Here is a 21,931-nt window from a genome sequence, read left to right on the forward strand (position 1 = left end):
CCAACCGCTTCCTGTCGTCTCTGCCAGTAGTAACATCCTGTTGTTGATCATGTGACTTGTGTGATTAAAAGTTTCCATTGCAGTTTTGTGAAAAACTAGTTTTGATACAGCTGAAAAATCTCCTCATTCTGGCACAAAAACTATCAAAAAACTTATTTAAAAATTGGCATGTTTTCATTTCTTAAATTTATTTTTGTAATTCCAGTTTTTCGTAATTACATGGTCAATGGAAACCACGTGCAACACAATTTGAATCCCTTGGGATTAAAATTGCACAAACAGAAATTACAAAATAATTCTACTTAATAGAAACTCAGCAATTTCTATAAAATGGTTTTGCATAGGATGAGGTGATTTTTTTGGCTGTATTGACAGTTTATCTGGAAAAGCTGCAATGGAAACACTTTCCGCATCATGAGTTCTGTGATCAACAACTGGATGTTACTACTGGCAGAAATGACTAAGACAACAGGAAGTGGCAGGAGGAAGAAGTTTTCTATGATTTATACTATGAACAAACTTATTCACACATGATTTTAATTGCATTTTTTATGTAATGGAAATGACTAATTTGTGTTTTTTTGACATTAGCAGAATATCAACAAACTTTTGTGCACATTCATAATGGAAATGCAGCTACTGAAAATGTCCCAGGAGATTAAAACAAAACTTACAGACACGTTACAGGGTAAAAACTCTGAAACCTTCTCCAAGCAGCTTGATACTCCTGTCATTACAGTTGCTGATACTTTTCAGAAGTTAAATATTTTCAGGATTGTAAAGTTGAAGAGAAGAATGATATGGACGGTAGCTAAAGAGCCCAGGCTCCAAGTCGAGGGACATCGCCATCGGATCAAACCGTCCGTCATCATTCTAGCCAAAGTGAACTTCACAGCAGACGGCCACGGGACGACGCCACTGTGGAGTTAAACCGTAAAAAAGCGAAAGTGGAAATTGATGAATATTGACGATGGTGACTTTTGTGCTAAAAAATGTTTCCCATGCAGTTTTGCAAAATAAACCAATTTAGATATGGCAACAAAAAAACACCTCATGCTAGAGCCAAAACTTTTTATTGCAAAACAAGTTTTTTTCTAAATCGGTGTTTCCATTAATTAAATTTATTTTTGAAATGTCGAATTGGTCAATGGAAATGCAGCTAATGATCGATATTTGATGATGGGATTTGACAGGATGTAATGTTTACTGGTTGTTTCATAGCTGGTTATTGTCTGATGTTTAGATGTTGAAATATGTTACACAAATAAACCTGACAGTTGGGTTAAAAAGCTAATTATTAAACAATGTTTAAAGATGATTTTAGGGACACGAATAAAACACTAATGAAGTGGATCCAAGAGGAAAACCCTGAGGAACTACCTGGTGTAAGTCATAGTAACTAAGTCCAGGTTTGGTTTTTCTCTGTCTGTTTGCTTTAAGGGCAACATTATGGTGTAAAAAGCAGGAAAACTTGCCGACTGTTGCATTTGAACTCTAAAAGGTACAAACTGTCATGATCCGTGTTTCTGTGTATTTATTTTTAAGGGTTTTCTGTGTTCAGTTTCTGTCCTGTGAGTCTCTGTTGTTCCCCGTTGATTGCTTCCCAGGTGTGTCTAGTTACCTGATTACCCTCCCTGTGTATTTAAACCCACCTTGTCCTTGTCTGTGATAGTTCATCTGCTGGCACAGTTGAACTGTTTAGTCCTGTGTCGGCATTAGCTCGTCGTGTCAGTCTTTGTTTAATTCAGTTGCTTTGCCGTGCTGCCTGAGATCTGGACTGTTTTGAGCTACACTCTTCATTAAATTCATCATTTTTTTCTACAACCTGGGTCTCAGCGTCTCTCCTCACCACCACCAAGCTCTCCACGTGACACAAACTGTGTAATGAAACTAAATCAACACTGAATGATCCAATCTGGGTTTGACCAGTTTTAATACTTTAGATTTTAAACCAGATTTTATTCAATGTAGTCCAGATTATTTGAAAATATTGAAATATTCTTTTACTTTAGAGCTGAATAGGCATTTGTCCAAACACCCAAAGCTAATAAATGCTAATGATCAGGGCCGGCCAAAGCCTTTTTGGGGCCCTAAGCAGAGTTTCATTTGGGGCCCCCCATAGCAACATTTCAACACCAGATGCTTCATCATTCTTGAGCTAATCTATCTGTGAAACATGCCTGGGTCATTAATGTTACTTTTAATTAGCTTACATCATGCCAGTGTTGTTACAGCTGCTGATTTTGGCATTACAAGAGCAGCTAAATCAAAAGAATGTGGATTTTGAGATGCAAAGTGGTATTAAATGTGGTATAAAATTATTTGAAATTAACATCAACTGATAAGTAGTAAATTTATAGTAAAGAAGTTAATAGGTTTGATATCCCAGTTGAGAGTCTGGGAACAAGAGTCCCAGTTGACGGCGTTTCAACTAAAAACCTAGAGGTTGGAGTCCTTGTCAAACGGTGGTTTTGACTAAAGTCCCAGAGGGTTTGAGCCCCAGTTAAACGGCATTTAACTGAACTCCTAAAAGGGGTTTTCATGTTTTTATCTGTTTTAATCTTTTTCAAAACCTCTTTCTCTTTCTCACTGTTTATTCTATGTCACATGCTGTTTGCATTTTAATTATGTAAAGCACTTTGAAATGCTTTGCTGCTGAAATGTGCTATACAAATAAAATTTGATTGATTGATTGATCTTGTATTTCCAAAACAGCAGCAGCAGACAACAGGAAGAGATTAATCTCTGTACCAACTATAAAAACAATATACAAATTGTTTGCATTATTCATTGTTATTGTATATATAATTATGCTAGCTTGATGCTCTTGGGAGCCCTCTGGTGGTGTGGAGGCCCTAATCAGAAGCTTAACTCGTATATGCCTTGGGCCGGCCCTGATCATGATCATCGGAAGATCCAAGTAGCCACAAAAGAAATTATTTCTTAAAGATACTCAGAAGAAACTCTGCCCTTCCTTATTAAATGGGCGTGCATTAAGCTGTTTGTTTAATTTGTGACCAATCAGATTCTGATGTTTATTTCTGCTGAGCAGCTCGTTTTAGATGATGAAAACAGAAAAGAATCAGAAAACCAGAGGAATCCAGAGCGAGAGCTTTCAGAAACACCAACACAGAAACGTTTGTCCTCCGCTCTGCGGCGGTTCTGCCTCTGAAACAACAAAGATTTCTTTCATAAGGTCACCGCCTCACTTTGCCACGATGCAGCATGTCTGGACGGACAAACATAAATTTGTTTCCAGTCGTTTTCCTCAGTTCTCTGTTTAGTTTCATACGATTCCAGTGACTCCACATATTTAGCTATTTGGGTCTAGACAGCAGAACAACATGGTTCTGATGACAAAATCAAACTGAAAATATCAAACCTGTCATTATTTAGAGTTAATCGAGATTTTAGGACAAGTATCATGATTACTATTTAACAACGACCATCTGGTTATATTCGGAAACAAAAGATTTAAAATAGTTATTTTTTTTTTAAAATAACTATTTTTTTTCCTGATTTTCTTTCTGAGATGAATCTCAAAATTTCTGCTTTTTAAAGCTCAGAAATCTCTTTTTTTCTAGAAAAGTTTAAATACAATTTTGGGTGGAAAATTAAAAAACATTTCTATCTACAATGGCTCTTATGCCATCGTCAGGTTTTTATTTCCATAACTGAGATTGATGTTTATTTTCAGCTAACTTCCCTTCTTTCTAACATAAAAATAATTTTCAAATGGTTTCTAAGACCAAATTTCCAGCTAGTTGAACTTTTGTTTTGTTTAATCAAAAGAAAACGCGATATTCCTTTTGAGTTTTAAAATTCAGACATGTCCATGCTTTTTTTACTGATCTAAAAAATTCTGCATATTTTTCTTGTGAATTTTTAACTTTTCAGACTCAGACATTTTCATGTGTTTTCTCAAAAATTTCTGAGACAACTCTAAAAACAATATTTTTTTCTAGCAAATTTTCTAGTTTTAAAATTCTGTAATTTCTTTGCTACTTCTTGGATGGATCTAAAAATTTCTGAATATTTTTCTAGTACTTTTTTCTGATATTTCAAACCCCAAATGTTCTTGATTTCCTAGAATTTTTTAAAAAGTTTTCTAGGAAAATTTTAAGTTTAAAAATCAGAAATATCCTTACTTTTTCTGGACATTTTTTTTTTAGATTTATCTAAGAAATTCTGAATATTTTTCTTGCAAATTTTTGACTTTTCTGAGATAAATCTCTGGTAGCAATTCTCTTTGGTTTAAAATTCAGACATTTGCTGACTTTTTCTAGAAAATTTCTGAGACTGATCCAAAAATGTCTGAGTCTTTTTAGCAAAGTTTTGACTTTTCAAAATCAGAAATGTTTCTCTTTTTTCTAGATTTTTTTGTGGAAACTTTCTAACTTTTGTGAGTTTTCTTTCTATCTGTAATATTCAGGTTTTTATCTCCATAACTGAGATTGCTGTTATTTTTAGCTAAGTTTACCACTTTTTATGATAAAGGTAATTTGCAGACGGTCCCTAAGATAACATTTCTCCGCCAGTTTAAGTGTGATTTTGTTTCATTAAATGGAAACGCTTCACTCCTTCACATGAAGGAGCATTTTGAAGTATTTCAGTTTTCCAGTTAAACATTAAAGCAGCGGTTGGTGGTTGGTTAAAAGTAGGTCTGTGTGTCAGCGCAGCGTTTCCGGGTTCTGCTGCCGAGTTGCCATCACCTGCTCCAGCCTCCTTCCTCCTGCTAAGTCAGCGTCAAACAGCTCCGGAGGCCCGGACACGGAACCGAACCAGCAGCCGATAAGCTGGCCCGGTTCATGTCTGCTCGCTGAAAGCCCAAACCAGAGGAGGGGCAGCGGGCAGCGGCGATGGCGGCGTCGCTTCTCTCGGAGACCGACATCAGGCACCGGTCCATGGCGGAGGAGGATCCGAACGGGAACGAGCATGGGGCGGCTGCCCGCAGCGCGGCGCCTCGCTGGGGGCCGCAGCACGCCGGGGCCCGGCAGCTGGCGCGGCTCTACTCCCCAGGTAAGCGGGTGATGCCGCTTGTCTTCCCGCTGGTTTTGTTCGCGGTAATCTGTTTTGTTTTGGAGAGACTGGGGCTTTCATTCAGCGGAGGCCGAGCGGCCGCAGATACCCGGGTATCAGCGCTGATAACCCGGGCAGCTGATAACAGAGATGCTGATGATGATGGGGACAGGTTCTGGTGCAGGCTGCAGACCGGCTCGGTTCTGACATGACGGGACACTTAATGTGACGCAGCTCGTGTGGTTCTGATGGATGTTGTGCGTGGAGCAGCATGAGGGCCTGCTGGAAGCTGCAGCTGCTCTCCACGCAGAAACATCTGTTATCTAAAGCTCATTCCCAGCGTGGCACAGAGAAAACACGAAGCTGTAAATAGCTGCCCATACCGGGCCGAACCAACCAGAACTGGGTTAACTTTTAACGTAAAGCAGGCTCTGGAAAATGGTTCTGTTTGAGAGGCGGCTGCAGGCTGCAACACGCCCTGGGATCTGGAAAACTCCTCAGTTCAGGGTCAAATTCAAGAACAGCTGACATTTAGGAACCGTCTGAGAAACTTTCGATTAGTCTGCTTTATTTATTTCAGAACCAGGTTCAGGTTTCTACCATCTACACTGTAAAAACACAAAAACGAACCAAGTATCTCTATGTAGTTTCTAGTGTAAATATCTTAGTACACTTACAAGTAACTTTTCAGCAAGAAATATGAGCCAAAACCAAAACTTATTAACCAGAAGTTTATCAAGTATTTTTGGTCGAGTTTCTAGTGCAAATATCTTGGTGCACTTGAAATAAGACAAAACTAACACAAATGTAACTTTACAGTTAGATATATTTGTTGTTTTAAATCAAGATTTTGTGTTTTCTAAGTGCATAATATCAGGCATTCATGAAACTAAAAGTCAGCAAGATATAATATCTGTTTTGAGTCAATAGTTCTTTAATATTGATGAAAAAGTACTAATCCCATTGGCAGATTATGCCACGTTATAACATGGGAAAGATATCATGCTATATGTAAAATAATGGAACTACAACTTTTTCATCAATAGTAAGGAATTATTGACTTAAAACAAGCTCACATATGATGTTGGAAAGTTACTTTTTAGTTTGTTTTATTTTATTTCAAGCGTAATAAAATATTTATCCTAGAAAGTAAACCAAAAATACTTGGTAAGATTTAGTTTTTGCTGTGTAAACTCTGGTGTGGATGAAAAAAGCAAACGCTGGTCCATCTGCTAACCTCAGTCTCGGTTCAGTTGAAGTGAACTCTGGTGCAGTTTGAATGCATATGTGAATGCAAAGCGGACCAGAGCGATGGTAATAGTAATCCTTGTTTATTTGATAGGGACAGATACAAAAACATAGAGCAAAACAGTAGTGTCTGCATCACAATGTATACAGCCATAGCTAATTAGCAACACTTGCTCCTAAAAAGACCTTTAACATTATATTAAATTAAAATTATGATCAACAGTAAATCAAAGTACTTAAAATTACAGAGTTAAAACAATTACAATATTTAAAAATTAGAATGATTCTAGTTCATCTTCAGCCAATACTTCAGTCTTTAAGTCAGACCTCTCCAAAAGCAGGAAGTGAACTAAAATTCAGGGCATTCTGGGTAAATTCAACCAAAACAAACACGTTAGCTTAGCGCTAGCGGGAGAAATGGATTTACCAAAGATAAAAGAGAAATACTGCAACTGCTAAAATCTGATGCCACTCCGGTTTCTTTTTGCTTACATTTGGTGAAGAAGGAATTTTCGCTCAGTGTCTTTAGAAGTTTCTTTTTTTTTTTTTTTGCCGTTTTCTTCAGTGGTTCTTGGTGCAGCGCCCCCACAGGCCAGGAGGGGAACAGGTTTTTAATTAGTTTGGTTTGTTTGGTTCAGTGTAGCGTGAAAGAAAACCACAGCAGCTGAAAATGTAACAAATGTTGAATTATTTCATTAATAACACAGACAATATGTATTGCTAAGAGAGAAATAATCTGCTAGAGGAACTAGTACTTTCTCAACAAAATTAAGGAATAATTGACTTAAAACAAGCTCTCATATCTTGCTGAAAAGTTACTTGTAAGTTAGTTTTGTCTTATTCTAAGTGCAATAAGATATTTGCACTAGAAATTAAACCGAAAATACTTGGTAAGATTTTGTGTTTTTGCAGTGTAATGTTGCCCTTTGAGGAAAAGCTGCAGAGTTTCTTGCTTTACCGTGTCGCTACAGGTGCCCAGATGAGACAAACGGTGTTCTAAAAACTCTTCCTTTTGCTTTGTTGTGGAGTCGTTGATCATGTTGCCGGTCGAGTATCTGAAACTCTGGATCTCTCTGCGTGGCGTTGGGTGAAGAACAGCTTCAGGATGATGAATCAGAAATAATTGTTCATCATTCCACATTTTGCGTTTGGATTGTTTTGGACTGCAGTGTGAAAGCGAACCGCCGCAGCTGAAAATGTAACAAATGTTTTGGTCCTCAATCGAACCAAATCTGCCGGACTCCCAGGTGAGAAAACACTCTTTGGGTTATGAATCCGCCGAGTATTATACTTACATTTCTGACTCCTCTGCTCCGTCTCTGAGGCCAAACCCAGAATGTTCTGCAGATTGAGTCGTTTTGTGACTTCTGGACGGCGCAGATTTTATCAGAGGAAACCTGTGTTACCAGTTGTGCATCAAGCTGGTTTGTGCCTGACCATCTGCCCCGTGTCTCACTTCACTGAGCATTTTAATTGCCTCCAGTCGAGTCCTGCTGGCAACCTGTTGACACTTTCTCTAAAAAACCCGGATCAGACCAATGGTAGGACTAAACTTCTGACTCGTTGTTTAACCTCCATCGGCTTCTTCTCTGCTGTCCTATTTTTAGCTGCTGTGAGGAACCGAGTCACCTTCTCCATTAATGTTATTGGATCGGCACCATTACTCAGTGCAATTACATTAGAGGGATAAGTGTCGGCCTGTTCTGCTGCCGGCGGAGCTCAGGTTACACACCGACACTCATTTAGACGGCAGATAACGAGGAAGACTGGTTATAATAAAGAGGAACTGGTAACAGCTGCATGTTCAGGAACTCGGATCAAACCACAACGACACAATTAAACAGATAAAATCAATACCAATAAAGATTAAGTAATATCAACTCTCAGTTGGGTAAAAAGTTTTGAGACTGGTTTTAAAAATGGACGGTGAAGGTTTCGGTCAGAACTGGTCAAAACTGAAATCAGCAGTTCAAACCAAAGAAGCCTGATGGGTACAATCTCTTCTAAAAATAAAAAAAAATCTTCTAAAAGGTTGACAATAAATCAATAAATCAATTATTCACATTCTAAATTAAAACAAGCTCAATTTTTAAGTTTTGATGAACATTTATTGGTCTTTCAGAATGTGTTCTTGCATTATTATTATGCCACTAGCATTATATTACTTCAAAAATAGTCTGTAAATAATATTATCGTTTATCGCAATAACATCTGTGACTGTTTATACTAGTTATTCTGACAGGCCAACTAAGAGTTAAAATCATCCATCTGGTTGTGTGTAATGCTTTGTCTCATTTTCAGTAAAAACCCCAGAATGTTTCTGTTTGTGCTAAACTGAGGCGTTTGGCACAGAAACGTGCAGCATCACGTCAGGATAAGCAGATTAAATCGGTAGTAAACACACCCGGTCGTGTTCGTTTCATCCGACGGATTGACACGTAAGAGGATCAAACATGATTTTTTTTTTCCCCCTCTCTATCAGCTGCGGTTCTAGTCCGAAACGGCCCCCGGTGTTGGCTTTGGAACAGCAGCACCGTTAAAACGTCAAAGTTATTGCACCTGGCAGTAAAGTTTACGAGAGGTCACAGATCCTGCAGCTTTAAGGAGTTCCTGTTTGCCTGAGTGCGCCGTGTAAATCATAAAAAGTTAATTTGTCACATCTGGAGAAACATTAAACCGTCGGGGTGAGGGCCGGGAAATCAGAGAAATGGTTTGAGTTAGATTTATGGAGTTACAGTAATCACTAAAATCAGGATGTGTAACAACAACGAGCTGCTTCGATGCTATACGCACTGTAAAAACACAAAACCTTACCAAGTATTTTTACTCTAGTTTCTGGTGTAAATATCTTAGTACACTTGAAAAAAGACGAAGCCAACTTACAAGTAACATCACAGCAAGAAATCTGAGCTTGTTTTAATCCAATAATTCCTTAATTTGATGAAAAAAATACTGGTTCCCTTGGCAGATAAATTCACTTTTAAGAAGACATTTTTCCATGAAAATAACTGAAATAATCTGCCAGTGGAACCAGTATTTTTTTCATCTATATTAAGGAACTATTTTCTTAATGTTTCTGAAAAGTTAGTTTTGTGTTAGTTTTGTCTCATTTCAAGTGTACTAAGATATTTGCACCAGAATCTAGACCAGACATACTGGGTGACCTTTTGTGTTTTTGCAGTGTTTTGATTATTTTTCTGATCTTTCAGTTGTGCTGCTGTTCTTTGTATTTTATGAAAATGAAATGTCTGATTCTACCAAAACACTGAAAAAACTCAAAATATCACAAAGTATTTTGGGTCTAGTTTCTATGGTACACTTCAAATAAGAAAAAACTAACTCAAGCAACATTTAAGCGAGATGTAGGAGCTTGTTTTAAGAAAATAATCCATTCAGTAAGGAATTATTGACTTAAAACAAGCGCCTATGTCTTGATGAAAAGTTACTAGCAAGTTACTTTTGTAATGAGGTATTTGCCCATAGAAACTAGTCTAAAAATGCTTGGTGATATTTTGTGTTTTTGCAGTGTAAGGTGTGAGTGTGTCAAGGATAATCAGGTGTAGATGACAGATGAACATAAGAAGAGCATTCAAAATGTTTTATCTTCCTGCCATTAGTGGAGGTGATGTCACACAGTGTGAGAAAAGAAAACAGTCGCCTCTTTCTCTTTTTTTTTTTTTAATTTCTTCTGAGAAAAAATTCCAGGTTTGTTGGTTTGGTGGCGATTCGTAGTCATTATTCTCACTGTCACAGAGTGAAATGTAACCGTGAGCATCCTGGAGGGGCAGGTCTTGGTCCTGTGATTAAAATAATGGCCCTGCAGTTTCCCGCCTGCTCTGTTTTCATCAGGTGAGTCTCTCTCCCCCTCCCTCATTTCAGCCGAAGGGCTCAGCGGGCCGCGAGCCGAAGATATGCTCAGCGACGCTAACAATGCAAGCGGAGCCATTTTATGGAAACTTAAAAGCAGAAATGTTCCCCCCACATGCTGACAAGTGTCTGTTTAAAGCAAAATAAACAGCCGAAATCCAAAATGTCAAAGTGTCCATTTAAGGGAGCGCCATGCTGTTCCGCGCTCGCTTGTTTGGGGCTCGGCTCAGCGCCGGCGGGAGGTAAATCTAAATAGCAGTTTGGCTTGTTAGAGTTTGGAGAAGTTAGATGAGGCATCGGCGACGCGCCGTAGAGCCAAACACGGCCTCATTACGGCAAGGCAAGGATGGACAAACAGCTGGACGCTTCCCCCTCTGCCGCCGTTTCTCTGCTTTTCCATTTCTCCCACCAAGTCTGCCTTCATTCCCTCGTCTCCTCTGTCCTCCCATATGTGCTAAAGTGTCACGGTCCAGTGCCTTCCTCCTCCTCCTCCTCCTCCTCCTCCGTATTTACAAGGCATCTTGGTTCTTGGTTTTATGAGCAGCTTGTATGTTTGTATTTATGATCATAAGTGTGTCGGTCACTTTTCTGAAAGCAGTTCTTGTGGTTTGTGATGAATGTGATTACAAACTGTTGGATCTTATAAACCACAAACTTTGCTGGATGATAAATTATTGCGGCAAACGATAATGTTGTTTGGAGACCTTTTTAAGTATTGATAATGGCATATTGATGTAGTTTTGCCCTCTCAAACACTAATGAACCATCATTTTACACACAACACTTAACACTTGGCCTTTCACGATAATGCTAAAGCGCTAACTTCAGCTCAGATCATATCTGAAAGATTAAAAACCTCGAGTCCCAATTTAATTTTGACAGAAATGAATGGAAGTCAATAGAAAGTCCCTTCAGAGGAGGAGAAGCATAACTGCATGTAAGTGACCTCAGCGCTCACTTGTTCTCCTGCTCTCATTAAACTTTAAACCGTGCCAATAAAAACCCGCTCAGTTTCATCCACTTTATTTACATTACAGCGGCGCCGAGCTTAAACATCAGAACCCTTAGAAACCGACCCGTGTGTTTCCTCAACACCCGGATATTCCTCAGTTATCCTCCTGAAAGGCTCCCTCTCTTACTCCCTGAACACAGAAGGGTCAGAGGTCAGAGTGGGTTAATGTTTCGGGCCTTTCAGCGCCATGTGGGTCTGCAGGGGTCTTTGACCTGAGTGTGTGTTGGTGTGTGTTCATGTGACCTCGAGGTGTGAGATCTGCAAATTAAAAAGAATCAGAACTCTGGAAAACTGTGGAATGTCGGCATTTTACAGCGCTGGATTGGGATGCAAAAAGTTAAAATAATTTTTTTGTAAAGTGCCTCAAGGCAACATTTGTTGTCAGTTGGTGCTACAGAATCAGACGCGCAAGATTCTGATTCAAAAACGACCACCTGATGAGGCAAGCATTGGTTTTAGCTGCAAAGTTATCAATATAACGCACTAGATCTTAAATGTATGCCTGATGTATAAAAGAAAAAGGGACGCAGCGCTTTGCTAATTGTTAACACTAAGACAACTAGATAACCAGGTCAGGAAAAAGTTTGAATTAAAAAGAAGATAGTCAGGGAGACAGAAGTAGGTCAGTTATGCTAGCTTGACTTTGATAACCTTAACATGTAGATGTGCTGCAGAATCAGAGCAGATGTGTTAATTAGCCAATCTATCACCGCAGTGTTAGCTTAGCTAATAGCAACAGTAGCGATCATTTATTAATAATCGCAAAATAAACATCAAGCCTGAAAGCATAAAACTGAAAGACTGAATGTTCTGCTCTTTTGAGTGGGAAATGTTTGCACATCTTTTGTGTTGAATACTGATAAACAGTGTAGCTGTTGTCAGTCGGTTGCTATGGCAACGGGCTTATGTGTAGCATAGCTGACAGAGAGCAAGGGAAAAAAATAAGAGTGAGTGGTTTTGAGTTGTTCAACAGTTTTTCTGCTGTTTCCAGACAGTGACAAAAATAATATTTAGGTCTCTTTATTTATCGTGTAAAGCTCTGAATTGTATGTGACTAGTTTCTACTTACACGTGGTGTTTTGAAGACATTCAGTAAAAAATATTTACCAGATTTTTTTCATTGTACATTTTGTAAAAGTTGAATCTGTCCATCTTTCCATCCAATCACCTGTCCTTCCTTCATGTTTTTATGGAAATCCACATTTTGCTTTTCAATGAGGTTCTGTTTTCAGAGGATTTCTGTCCACTGGGACATTAAATTTACAGTTCTGTTTGGCCCGGAGCCATGGATGCACTTTGACACCAATTGGCGCTTTTGGACCAAACTGTTCTGGGGGCTCCCTGAGGGTACCGGGCGCCTGGGTGTCTCTGGAGGACTGCCTTCCTTTGAAAGGTTTTATGCTGGAGTTTAATTGGCACTGAGGCGTCATGGTGGCTGGAGTCACTGCTTTCTGATGGAGAAGTTCTGACTTTTTCCTTTTCTTTACATCTAAACAAATACAATACTGTGAAAAAGCTATAAACATCATGGATGTGGAACTCATTTTCATTTAGACTCTTCTTAAAGGGCCGGTTGTGTCAGGATATATTGATAAAACTCAACAAACTAAGTAGCTGTGTCTGCTTTTGGTAAAATAAAATATTGAACATCTTTTCACATCGATCAGTCCCTCCATATTTTTTGCTATCAAAATTACTGATTTTGTAGTGCTAATTTAGAAATATTGCAATATTTGTGCTTATGTGTGATGTTAAATGTGACTTTTTGTTACCTCATTGATCAGAGGATAACTCAAGTTAGGTCGAGGCAGCAGAAGTGCTGCCACCTGCTGGTGGGAGGAGTAAATTTTGAAATTTTTAGATTAATCTCAAAAATTTGAGGAAAAAAACTTGTAAATTTATTAGTTTTAAAAGTCAAAACATTTGCCAGAAAATACTTGGAAATTTTTAGATTGATCTAAAGAATTTGAGAAAAAAAAAGACGTGGAAATTCTGTGTTTGAAAAGTCAAACATTTTCTCGAAAAAAATTGACATTTTAAGATTAATTTAGGAAATTACTCTGAAAAATCTTTAAGAAAAACACTTTGAAATACCTGCATTTCAAAAGTCAAAACTTTTCCATTTTTGAAACTGCATTAAAAAAATTATAAAAATCATGAGATTAATCTCAAATTTCTTTATATTTTTACTATCAAATTTTCTACTTTTCAAACTCATACATTTAAAAAAATTTCTAAAATTTCTGAGATTATTTCATAGTTTGAGTTTTTTCTATATCATGTTTGACTTTTCAAACAAAAAAAAACAACCTCTGTGATCAATCTCAAAATTTGAATTTTCTTTATTGGAAATTGACTCTATTATTTGTTTAACTATGTTCTCTCTGATACACTGTCATAGATTCTGGTTTTCATGATGAGATGAGTCGGATGCATTCATAAATGCGACCTAAACCACTTCTGTGTGTGATTATCTCTGTGACGGCTGCAGGAGATAAGAGGACAGCGTGCATGATGGGAAATGTCCATCGTGTGTTTTTGGTTGTGAAGCTCCTGTGGGTTAAACGTGTGTGCATGTGTGTTTGTGTGTGTGTGTTTCATGCATCTGTTTGTCTTTGTGTGAGTGTGTTGCCATGTTATTACTGAATCCTCCATGTTAGATCTGCAGGGAAATGCATTGCGTTCGTCTTTCAGGACGTTGTCCAGGCGGAGACAGACGTGGCGTGTTTGTGCTGCAGTGTGAGTCGTTTGTCTTCTCCGCTGTGTGTTGTTGGTTTTCCGTGTGTGTGTGTGTGTGTGTGTCCCATGTTCTGCCGTCCACAGAGATCAGATGAAAGCGAAGAGCCCTCCGACTGATCCACTCCTCCTGAACGAGGGAATTCATCCCCCACTTCCCGATCCTTACCCCTGTGTTTCCATGGCGGCCTCCCTCAGTGTCTCTCCTCTTTTATTCTCCCTCTCTCTGAGCATGTGACCCACTTTCACCACCCACATTCCTCTGTCTACCCCCAAAGTCCCATCTGAGGACGGCCCACTGAGAGAACACCAGCATGGAGGATGGAGGGGGACAGACTGAGTGATGGATGACAAAGAGCAGCAGAGCTGAACGTGGTAGAACTACGGCCCGCCGTGGTTCTGATGGGTTAGCCTTCAGAACGAGCAGAACGAGAGAACAAGGACGAGGAGTAAAATGGAGGAGTGAGGGAACGTAGTGGAATAAAAAAGATGACAGAGGAGTAAGAGTGGCATTGGAGTGAGAGAACAGGCGAAGAATGAGAGAACATGATGGACTGAAAGATGATAGCAGAGTAGTAAGAGAACAATGTGTAGGAGTGAGAGATCGTGTCTGAGGAGTGAGAGATCATGTCTGAGGAGTGAGAGATCGTGTCTGAGGAGTGAGAGATCGTGTCTGAGGAGTGAGAGAACGTGTCTGAGGAGTGAGAGATCATGTCTGAGAAGTGAGATCGTGTCTGAGGAGTGAGATCGTGTCTGAGGAGTGAGAGATCGTGTCTGAGAAGTGAGATCGTGTCTGAGGAGTGAGATCGTGTCTGAGGAGTGAGAACGTGTCTGAGGAGTGAGAACGTGTCTGAGGAGTGAGAACGTGTCTGAGGAGTGAGAGATCGTGTCTGAGAAGTGAGATCGTGTCTGAGGAGTGAGATCGTGTCTGAGAAGTGAGATCGTGTCTGAGGAGTGAGATCGTGTCCGAGGAGTGAGAGATCGTGTCTGAGAAGTGAGATCGTGTCTGAGGAGTGAGATCGTGTCTGAGGAGTGAGAGATCGTGTCTGAGAAGTGAGATCGTGTCTGAGGAGTGAGAACGTGTCTGAGGAGTGAGAACGTGTCTGAGGAGTGAGAACGTGTCTGAGGAGTGAGAACGTGTCTGAGGAGTGAGAACGTGTCTGAGGAGTGAGAACGTGTCTGAGGAGTGAGAACGTGTCTGAGGAGTGAGAACGTGTCTGAGGAGTGAGAACGTGTCTGAGGAGTGAGAACGTGTCTGAGGAGTGAGAGATCGTGTCTGAGAAGTGAGATCGTGTCTGAGGAGTGAGATCGTGTCTGAGGAGTGAGAGATTGTGTCTGAGAAGTGAGATCGTGTCTGAGGAGTGAGATCGTGTCTGAGGAGTGAGATCGTGTCTGAGGAGTGAGAACGTGTCTGAGAAGTGAGAACGTGTCTGAGGAGTGAGAGATCGTGTCTGAGGAGTGAGAGATCGTGTCTGAGGAGTGAGAGATCGTGTCTGAGGAGTGAGAGATCGTGTCTGAGGAGTGAGAGATCGTGTCTGAGGAGTGAGAGATCGTGTCTGAGGAGTGAGAGATCGTGTCTGAGGAGTGAGAGATCGTGTCTGAGGAGTGAGAGATCGTGTCTGAGGAGTGAGAGAACGTGTCTGAGGAGTGAGAGAACGTGTCTGAGGAGTGAGAGAACGTGTCTGAGGAGTGAGAGAACGTGTCTGAGGAGTGAGAGAACGTGTCTGAGGAGTGAGATCGTGTCTGAGGAGTGAGAGATCGTGTCTGAGGAGTGAGAGATCGTGTCTGAGGAGTGAGAATGTGTCTGAGGAGCGAGAGAACGTGTCTGAGGAGCGAGAGAACGTGTCTGAGGAGCGAGAGAACGTGTCTGAGGAGCGAGAGAACGTGTCTGAGGAGCGAGAGAACGTGTCTGAGGAGCGAGAGAACGTGTCTGAGGAGCGAGAGAACGTGTCTGAGGAGCGAGAGAACGTGTCTGAGGAGCGAGAGAACGTGTCTGAGGAGCGAGAGAACGTGTCTGAGGAGCGAGAGAACGTGTCTGAGGAGCGAGAGAACGTGTCTGAGGAGCGAGAGAACGTGTCTGAGGAGCGAGAGATCGTGTCTGAGGAGCGAGAGAACGTGTCTGAGGAGCGAGAGAACGTGTCTGAGGAGCGAGAGAACGTGTCTGAGGAGCGAGAGAACGTGTCTGAGGAGCGAGAGATCGTGTCTGAGGAGCGAGAGAACGTGTCTGAGGAGCGAGAGAACGTGTCTGAGGAGCGAGAGAACGTGTCTGAGGAGCGAGAGAACGTGTCTGAGGAGCGAGAGATCGTGTCTGAGGAGCGAGAGAACGTGTCTGAGGAGCGAGAGAACGTGTCTGAGGAGCGAGAGAACGTGTCTGAGGAGTGATGCAAGCTGGTGAAATGAGGGAAATTGTCTGGGAGCGAGTCTGTGAGACGTTGGAAACGTTGCAGATTGTAGATTCTAGCCCGGCCTTAAACATTGTTCCATATCGTCATGTTTGTTCTCTAATGAAATATTAGTAAAGTTTCCACAGAGCTAATCGATCCTGGAGTTATTGACGCCTTTTCATGTCTGATTTCCCGGGCTGAGCTCATTCTGGTCGTTGGGTCTCTGTGGTTTACTGACAATGGAAATAATTTGATCGATTCAGTCAAAACAGCAAAATACTCGATAGGTTGTGGCCCGATTACCGAGCCAATAAGTTGAAAAGGTGTTAATTAGTTTTTGTTTCAGGGCCCAGTGTTCGGGTCGCGGTGTTTGACCTTCTAACTGCTGCACAACCAAACAAATGAAAGCAAATCAATCCCTGTTTGAAATGTTTACCACACTGCTGAGCACAAAACATACCAAAAGTTTTTAGTGTTTTTTGTGCAACTAACCTTCAGAGCATTTTTTTTCATTGCAGATAAATTATCTAAATTGGTTATTTATGGTTCTAGCTTCATGTTCATGTGCAGATTTTGATATTTTACTGTAAATTTTTTTTAATTTTGCAGTATTTTACCTGAAACCATCTCAGTGCTGCCCTCTGTAGGTAGAATGTTGGCTAATTCACCTGAATTTTCCTCTCCTAACGTAGAGCTTTTTTAGCATCTACGTCACAACGCCAGGTTAAAAATTTGCCTCGCTCCAGAATTATTGGTGCTTCACATGTTGCCATAGACATCTCCAATGTTTTTTTAGAGGGGTCTTAAAAGTATGCAAATCCATGTTAATGTTCCACTGATGTTGGAAAAACACAATTTTGCAATTGCGGTGTTTCCGTTAAATAAAAGGCACAATTAAAATCGCACATGAATAAGTTTGTTAGAAAACATGATACGCACCATATTGCTAGGTAAGCGCATGCGCAATGCATAGAAGATCCATGTCCATGGTTTCAATACCAAGAAAAAGTGGACACTCTTGACCAATGAGAAAGATACGTGAACAAAATCGCTACTATCGGGATGAGACGGAGAAGGAAAATGTGTCAGGATGTAGACAAGCTGCCCCATCTCCTACTACGATAATTAACTACTTGGTGAGAAGAGCGCTTACACCACGGAGGAGCTCCGTCTAAAGTCCATGGACTGGAATGTTTAAACGGCTTTGTAGAGGACGTAGGAACTATACGTGTGAATAACAAGGTTCTGGTGACAGTGTAAGTACATGTGGTAAAAGACACGCACATGTCCGTTGTAGCTCGCAGATGAAAGCTATTTTAGCTAAGCTAATTTTGCTAGCTCGACAATAAGTACTGCAGTAAATATCACTCACATGTATCTTGGTGGTTAAGTATTCAAAAACTGTAATAGAGTAATAGTTGTATTGTTTATAAGTTATAATATTGTTTATAAGTTAAGAACGAGGCAGGAGCTAGTTCTAAACTTGTAGCGTGTTTATTGTTGTCATAGCAACTTCCTCCCAAGATGGCTGCTACTTACAAAGTTCACGGAAAGGCAGCCGGGGAATCTGTTCATCTCGGATCTGGTTTTACTCGCGTCATATTCCGCATGGTCTCACCTTACCGCATCATATTTGTGTATGCTATCATGTTTCACTCAGAATACACAGGGAGAGGTGACGGGATCCTCTCCCTCCTCATTCGGTCATTAGTATTCAGGACGTGTTGCCTTCCTTCCTGCTGTCCGCCGCTCGTTCCCCTGACGGAGAATCAGCCGGCGTTGATTAATTTCAGCCTATTAGCACCCCTCGTCCGCCTCCCCCGGCTCCGCCCAGGTTAAGTCCCCGCGCACACCCATGTGCATGCTCGCAGGCGGGGGTTGCTGCTGGGTGAGCGATGGCGGACAGGTTGCCAGGGAACCGGTTGTTGTCAGAGGGATATTAATGAGCGGGTTGCTCCGGTGCCGGTTGTTCGTGCCAGCATGTTTAAGTGTTTGGGTGTTGGCGTGCCAAAAGAAAGAACGAACGGCTTGTTTTTCTGTCCGTGCGCCTTTACGCATAGAGATGCTTTTTTTTTGTCTGTCACCGCCTCTGTGTGTGATATCCAGCAATGCCATGGCCTGAGGGACGCGGGCTTATGCGTGTGTTTGTGCGTGAGTGTGTGCGCTCTGTGGAGGCCTGTCCTAGTTTCCTGCTCCTCACCAGGGAGCCGGAGGATCCAAGGACTGACGCACATCACCTGACAGCCGCCCCGCTGCTCCCGTGCCCCGCACCATGGGTATGTGAGTGTGTGACAGAGATGGAGCGCCTGGGTGCGTGCGTGTGTGTGTGCGTGTGTGTGCGTGTTGGCGGTCGATCTGTGCGCAGAGGCAGTCATACTTGGAGGAGGTGGGAGAGAATTTTCCTGCAGTGACCCCTTCAGGCGGATTGGGGAGGAAAAGATGTCGCACAAATCTTGAAACAACAAAGCTACATGTGTTTTCCTGAAGTCCAGACACACACAGTGGCCCAGATTTACAGGGGAGCACGGGAGACTTGCATCTTTATTTATTAAAAATGTCTGCAACTCATTACTGCTTTTATTACAATTATTGCAGATGTAACTTAATAATTTTAAATATTATTGAAACGTTTATTTTAACGATTCATTTAACTCACTAGACAATTATTTTTATCTGTTTTTAGTGCAAATATCTTGGTGTACTTTAAATTACACAAAACTAACTTACAAGTAACTTAAGCAAAATTTAAGAGCTTGCATTGAGTTACTAATTACTTAATGTCAATTTAAAAAAGTATTAGTTTCTAGTAATTTTAATAACTCTTATTGTAAGTGAAATATTCCACTAGTGGAACATTATTAAAGAAACTTATTGCTGTTTTTCTCCATTTTAGGTTTCTTCATTAGTAGAAACTTACGTTAAGGGACATTGAGATGATTGACCCGGATGTTAACCTGAACAATAAAATGTTCACTGCTGTGAAATAAGTTTCTTGTTTTAATGAAGAAACCTGAAAAGGAAAACGACACCAAGAAGGTTATTCAGACTCTAAAGAGTCTCAGTTAGGGCTCGGCGATGTGGCATAAAAATAAAATCTACTATTCCTTTTTCACACCAAATCTGATTTCTGATCATTTTTTTCTTCTTTAATAAAGATTGAAAATTACAGAAAATATTTTCAAAAACTTGCTTTTAGGATGGGGTTAGGATTCGATGTGAATTCAAAGTCCAGCTCAATACGAACTGAAAAGTTCTGTGGACTCGGTTCGACTGGAACCAAAATGGTCCACTTCCTGTTTTTGGAGCGGTCTCCAGTCTGCTTGGCTTTCATATGCATTCAAACCAAAACACAGTTTTGTCAGTGGACCAGAGTTCACTTTGTTGGTTCACATCAGAGTTTGGTTTCACATTCACACCTCACCAAATGAACCGAACTTTCTGGGCAAACGGAATTGGATTAAAGAGGACTAAACTAGGCTGGTGTGAATGAAAGACAGTAGATCCTGGGGGGGCTGGCGCTACTCTGAATTATGCAAACCCAAGGAAAAAAATGAGAAAAAAAAACAATTTCACAAAAATGTAATCTTCACAAACAGAACGTTTGATTAATCAATGCAGCTGATTTCTCGCCCAGATCTGATCGCAACATAACATTTTTTTTAAAATAAATTTTATCTGAAGTGTCCGTGCAGCAGCAAGTTCCAGCATGAAGACCAAAATGACTCACAGATGTTAAACATTTCCCAACTTTCAGCTGAAAATTTGAAAAACTGAGGACAAAATAAAAGGTGCAACAACTAAACGAACTTAGTGACAGATTGAAACAGGCGAACCTAAAACTCGGAGAGGAGCTTAACTTCCATTCACGTCTGTCTGTCTCGGGTGAAAGGTCGACTTTGATGAGTTGTAAAATATCCATAATCATATATTCCAAACCTCCTCTGACCTCCTGAGTCGCAGCTTCATATTCATAGTTGCTCAGGTCTGCAGACGCAAACCTTTGCAGGCCCGAGTGCTTTATTAGGAAAAAAAAGTCATGAATTTCTTATAGGCTGCTAATGCTGTGAGATACGTTAGGATCTGAACACATTAAAGTTTCAGACACGTTAGATTGTTGAAGACAAAGAAAAGCGGATGAACGTAGTTGCTGTTTTTTATTTTTGTAAGTAGTTGAAATGTCGAATGTCCAGCTTCTGGAAACACCGAAACAACAAAAAACAACGAAACTGAGAAAGTAAAGTTACAGTTCAGTCAGTCCAGAAGTTTCCAGGAAAATTAGACGAGCAGCAGAGTGAAATCTCAATAATTCAACAGCTCTGATGTGCTGCGGCGTGCAGCAGGAGGGTTCTCTCTCTGACCCTCCCATCGCTCGCCGGTTTTCCTGCTGAATCCGGAGTTTGGAGTTAGTTTCAGTTCGACCGCCGCTCCCCGAGATGCTGACCTCTGAGTTCGGATCGTTCCCGCAGAGACCGGCCTCCCACCTGAAGCGGACTCTGTGTGGCCTGAGCGCCAGTGTTTCGTATCACAGAGGTCGTGACCCCACTGCCTCGAGTACATTTGTCTTCCTGTGAATGATTACATATTAACACTGGCGCACACACACACTCGGACTGATCGCTGCTGAGTGATCCTTTAACCTCCAGTAAGGAGCAACTTGTTCTCCTGATGGGAGCAGGGACCTCACCTTGTTCAGCCAGGGTGTCCCTGCATCTTTAAAGTCTTTAAAACTCTTAAATTCATGTTTCTAAATTAATCTTTAAATGTCTTAAGTTTATGTAAAAAAGCAAGTTATTTTCTTTTCTGTCAATCAAAAGTTGGCGTTGCACTCAGAGAGCTTCATTGTGTTCTGTGACTTTAAAAAAAACAACTTCATTGATCCCACTAAGCAGCTGCTAGCATAGCTAGCTAAGTAGCTTTTTAGCATGTCATGTCATGGGTAAGTTCAAATTTAACGCCAGTTGGCTGGACGATGTTTGTTCATTACTGTGGGTCTTAATCTGAGTTGGTGAAACCTGCAGAAACTTTGCCATCACACCCTTTTCACTTCTTTTTTCTTCATTCTGACCTGTTTTTCTCGTGCTTGGAGAGATAAATGCCTGTTTCCTTTGCAGGTAAACGATTTCAGGAGTGGGTTTGTGTGATTCTGTGCCTCTTCCTCTTCATCATCAACTTCTTCTTCCTCCTCCTGCACTTCTCCACCGTTCACATCTATAAGATCATCCTCGGCATTGGTAAGAGAACAATCAGACTTTTCTTTTTGTCCTTTTTATTCATATTTTTTTCATGACATACTTTTTCCTCTACTCCAGTTTTGGGAATAGTGACGGCGGATTTTGCCTCGGGGATTGTCCATTGGGGAGCCGACACCTGGGGATCCGTGGAAATTCCTGTTGTTGGGAAGGTGAGCAGAAAAAACTGAACTTTACAAAGAAAACACTTGATTCTCTTTAATAAACAGAAACCATGTTAAAGAAGCTCCTTTACATCGAGTTTTAATGGCCAATAGAAATGCAGCTGCTGGCTCTACTGACTCCATTTCCCGAAATGTAAATTACTGGCAGGTCGATCTCATGACCATTAAGAAAAGTAAAATAAATTATTTTAAATAATCGAGAGAAAGGTGGTGTTAAGAGCATTGTTGTAATTTTTCTCCCGCAGAAGTCAT

The 21,931-nt window shown here is 40.8% G+C and overlaps 1 protein-coding gene across 1 annotated transcript in view; it reads left to right on the forward strand.

Moving 5' to 3' along the window:
* Nucleotides 1-4,533: 4,533 nt before the first annotated feature.
* Nucleotides 4,534-21,931, forward strand: part of peds1a (plasmanylethanolamine desaturase 1a) — a 34,676-nt gene continuing 17,278 nt past the window's right edge. The window contains exons 1-3 of the mRNA XM_014993132.2: nt 4,534-5,019; nt 21,378-21,497; nt 21,576-21,667. Of these exons, the coding sequence (XP_014848618.1) occupies nt 4,860-5,019; nt 21,378-21,497; nt 21,576-21,667 (372 nt within the window). The 5' untranslated portion in view covers nt 4,534-4,859. The remainder of the gene's footprint in view (nt 5,020-21,377; nt 21,498-21,575; nt 21,668-21,931) is intronic.

The sequence above is a fragment of the Poecilia mexicana genome, unplaced genomic scaffold, assembly GCF_051168715.1.
Source record: "Poecilia mexicana isolate PSO_F unplaced genomic scaffold, ASM5116871v1 scaffold_6, whole genome shotgun sequence".
NCBI classification, from domain to species: domain Eukaryota; kingdom Metazoa; phylum Chordata; class Actinopteri; order Cyprinodontiformes; family Poeciliidae; genus Poecilia; species Poecilia mexicana.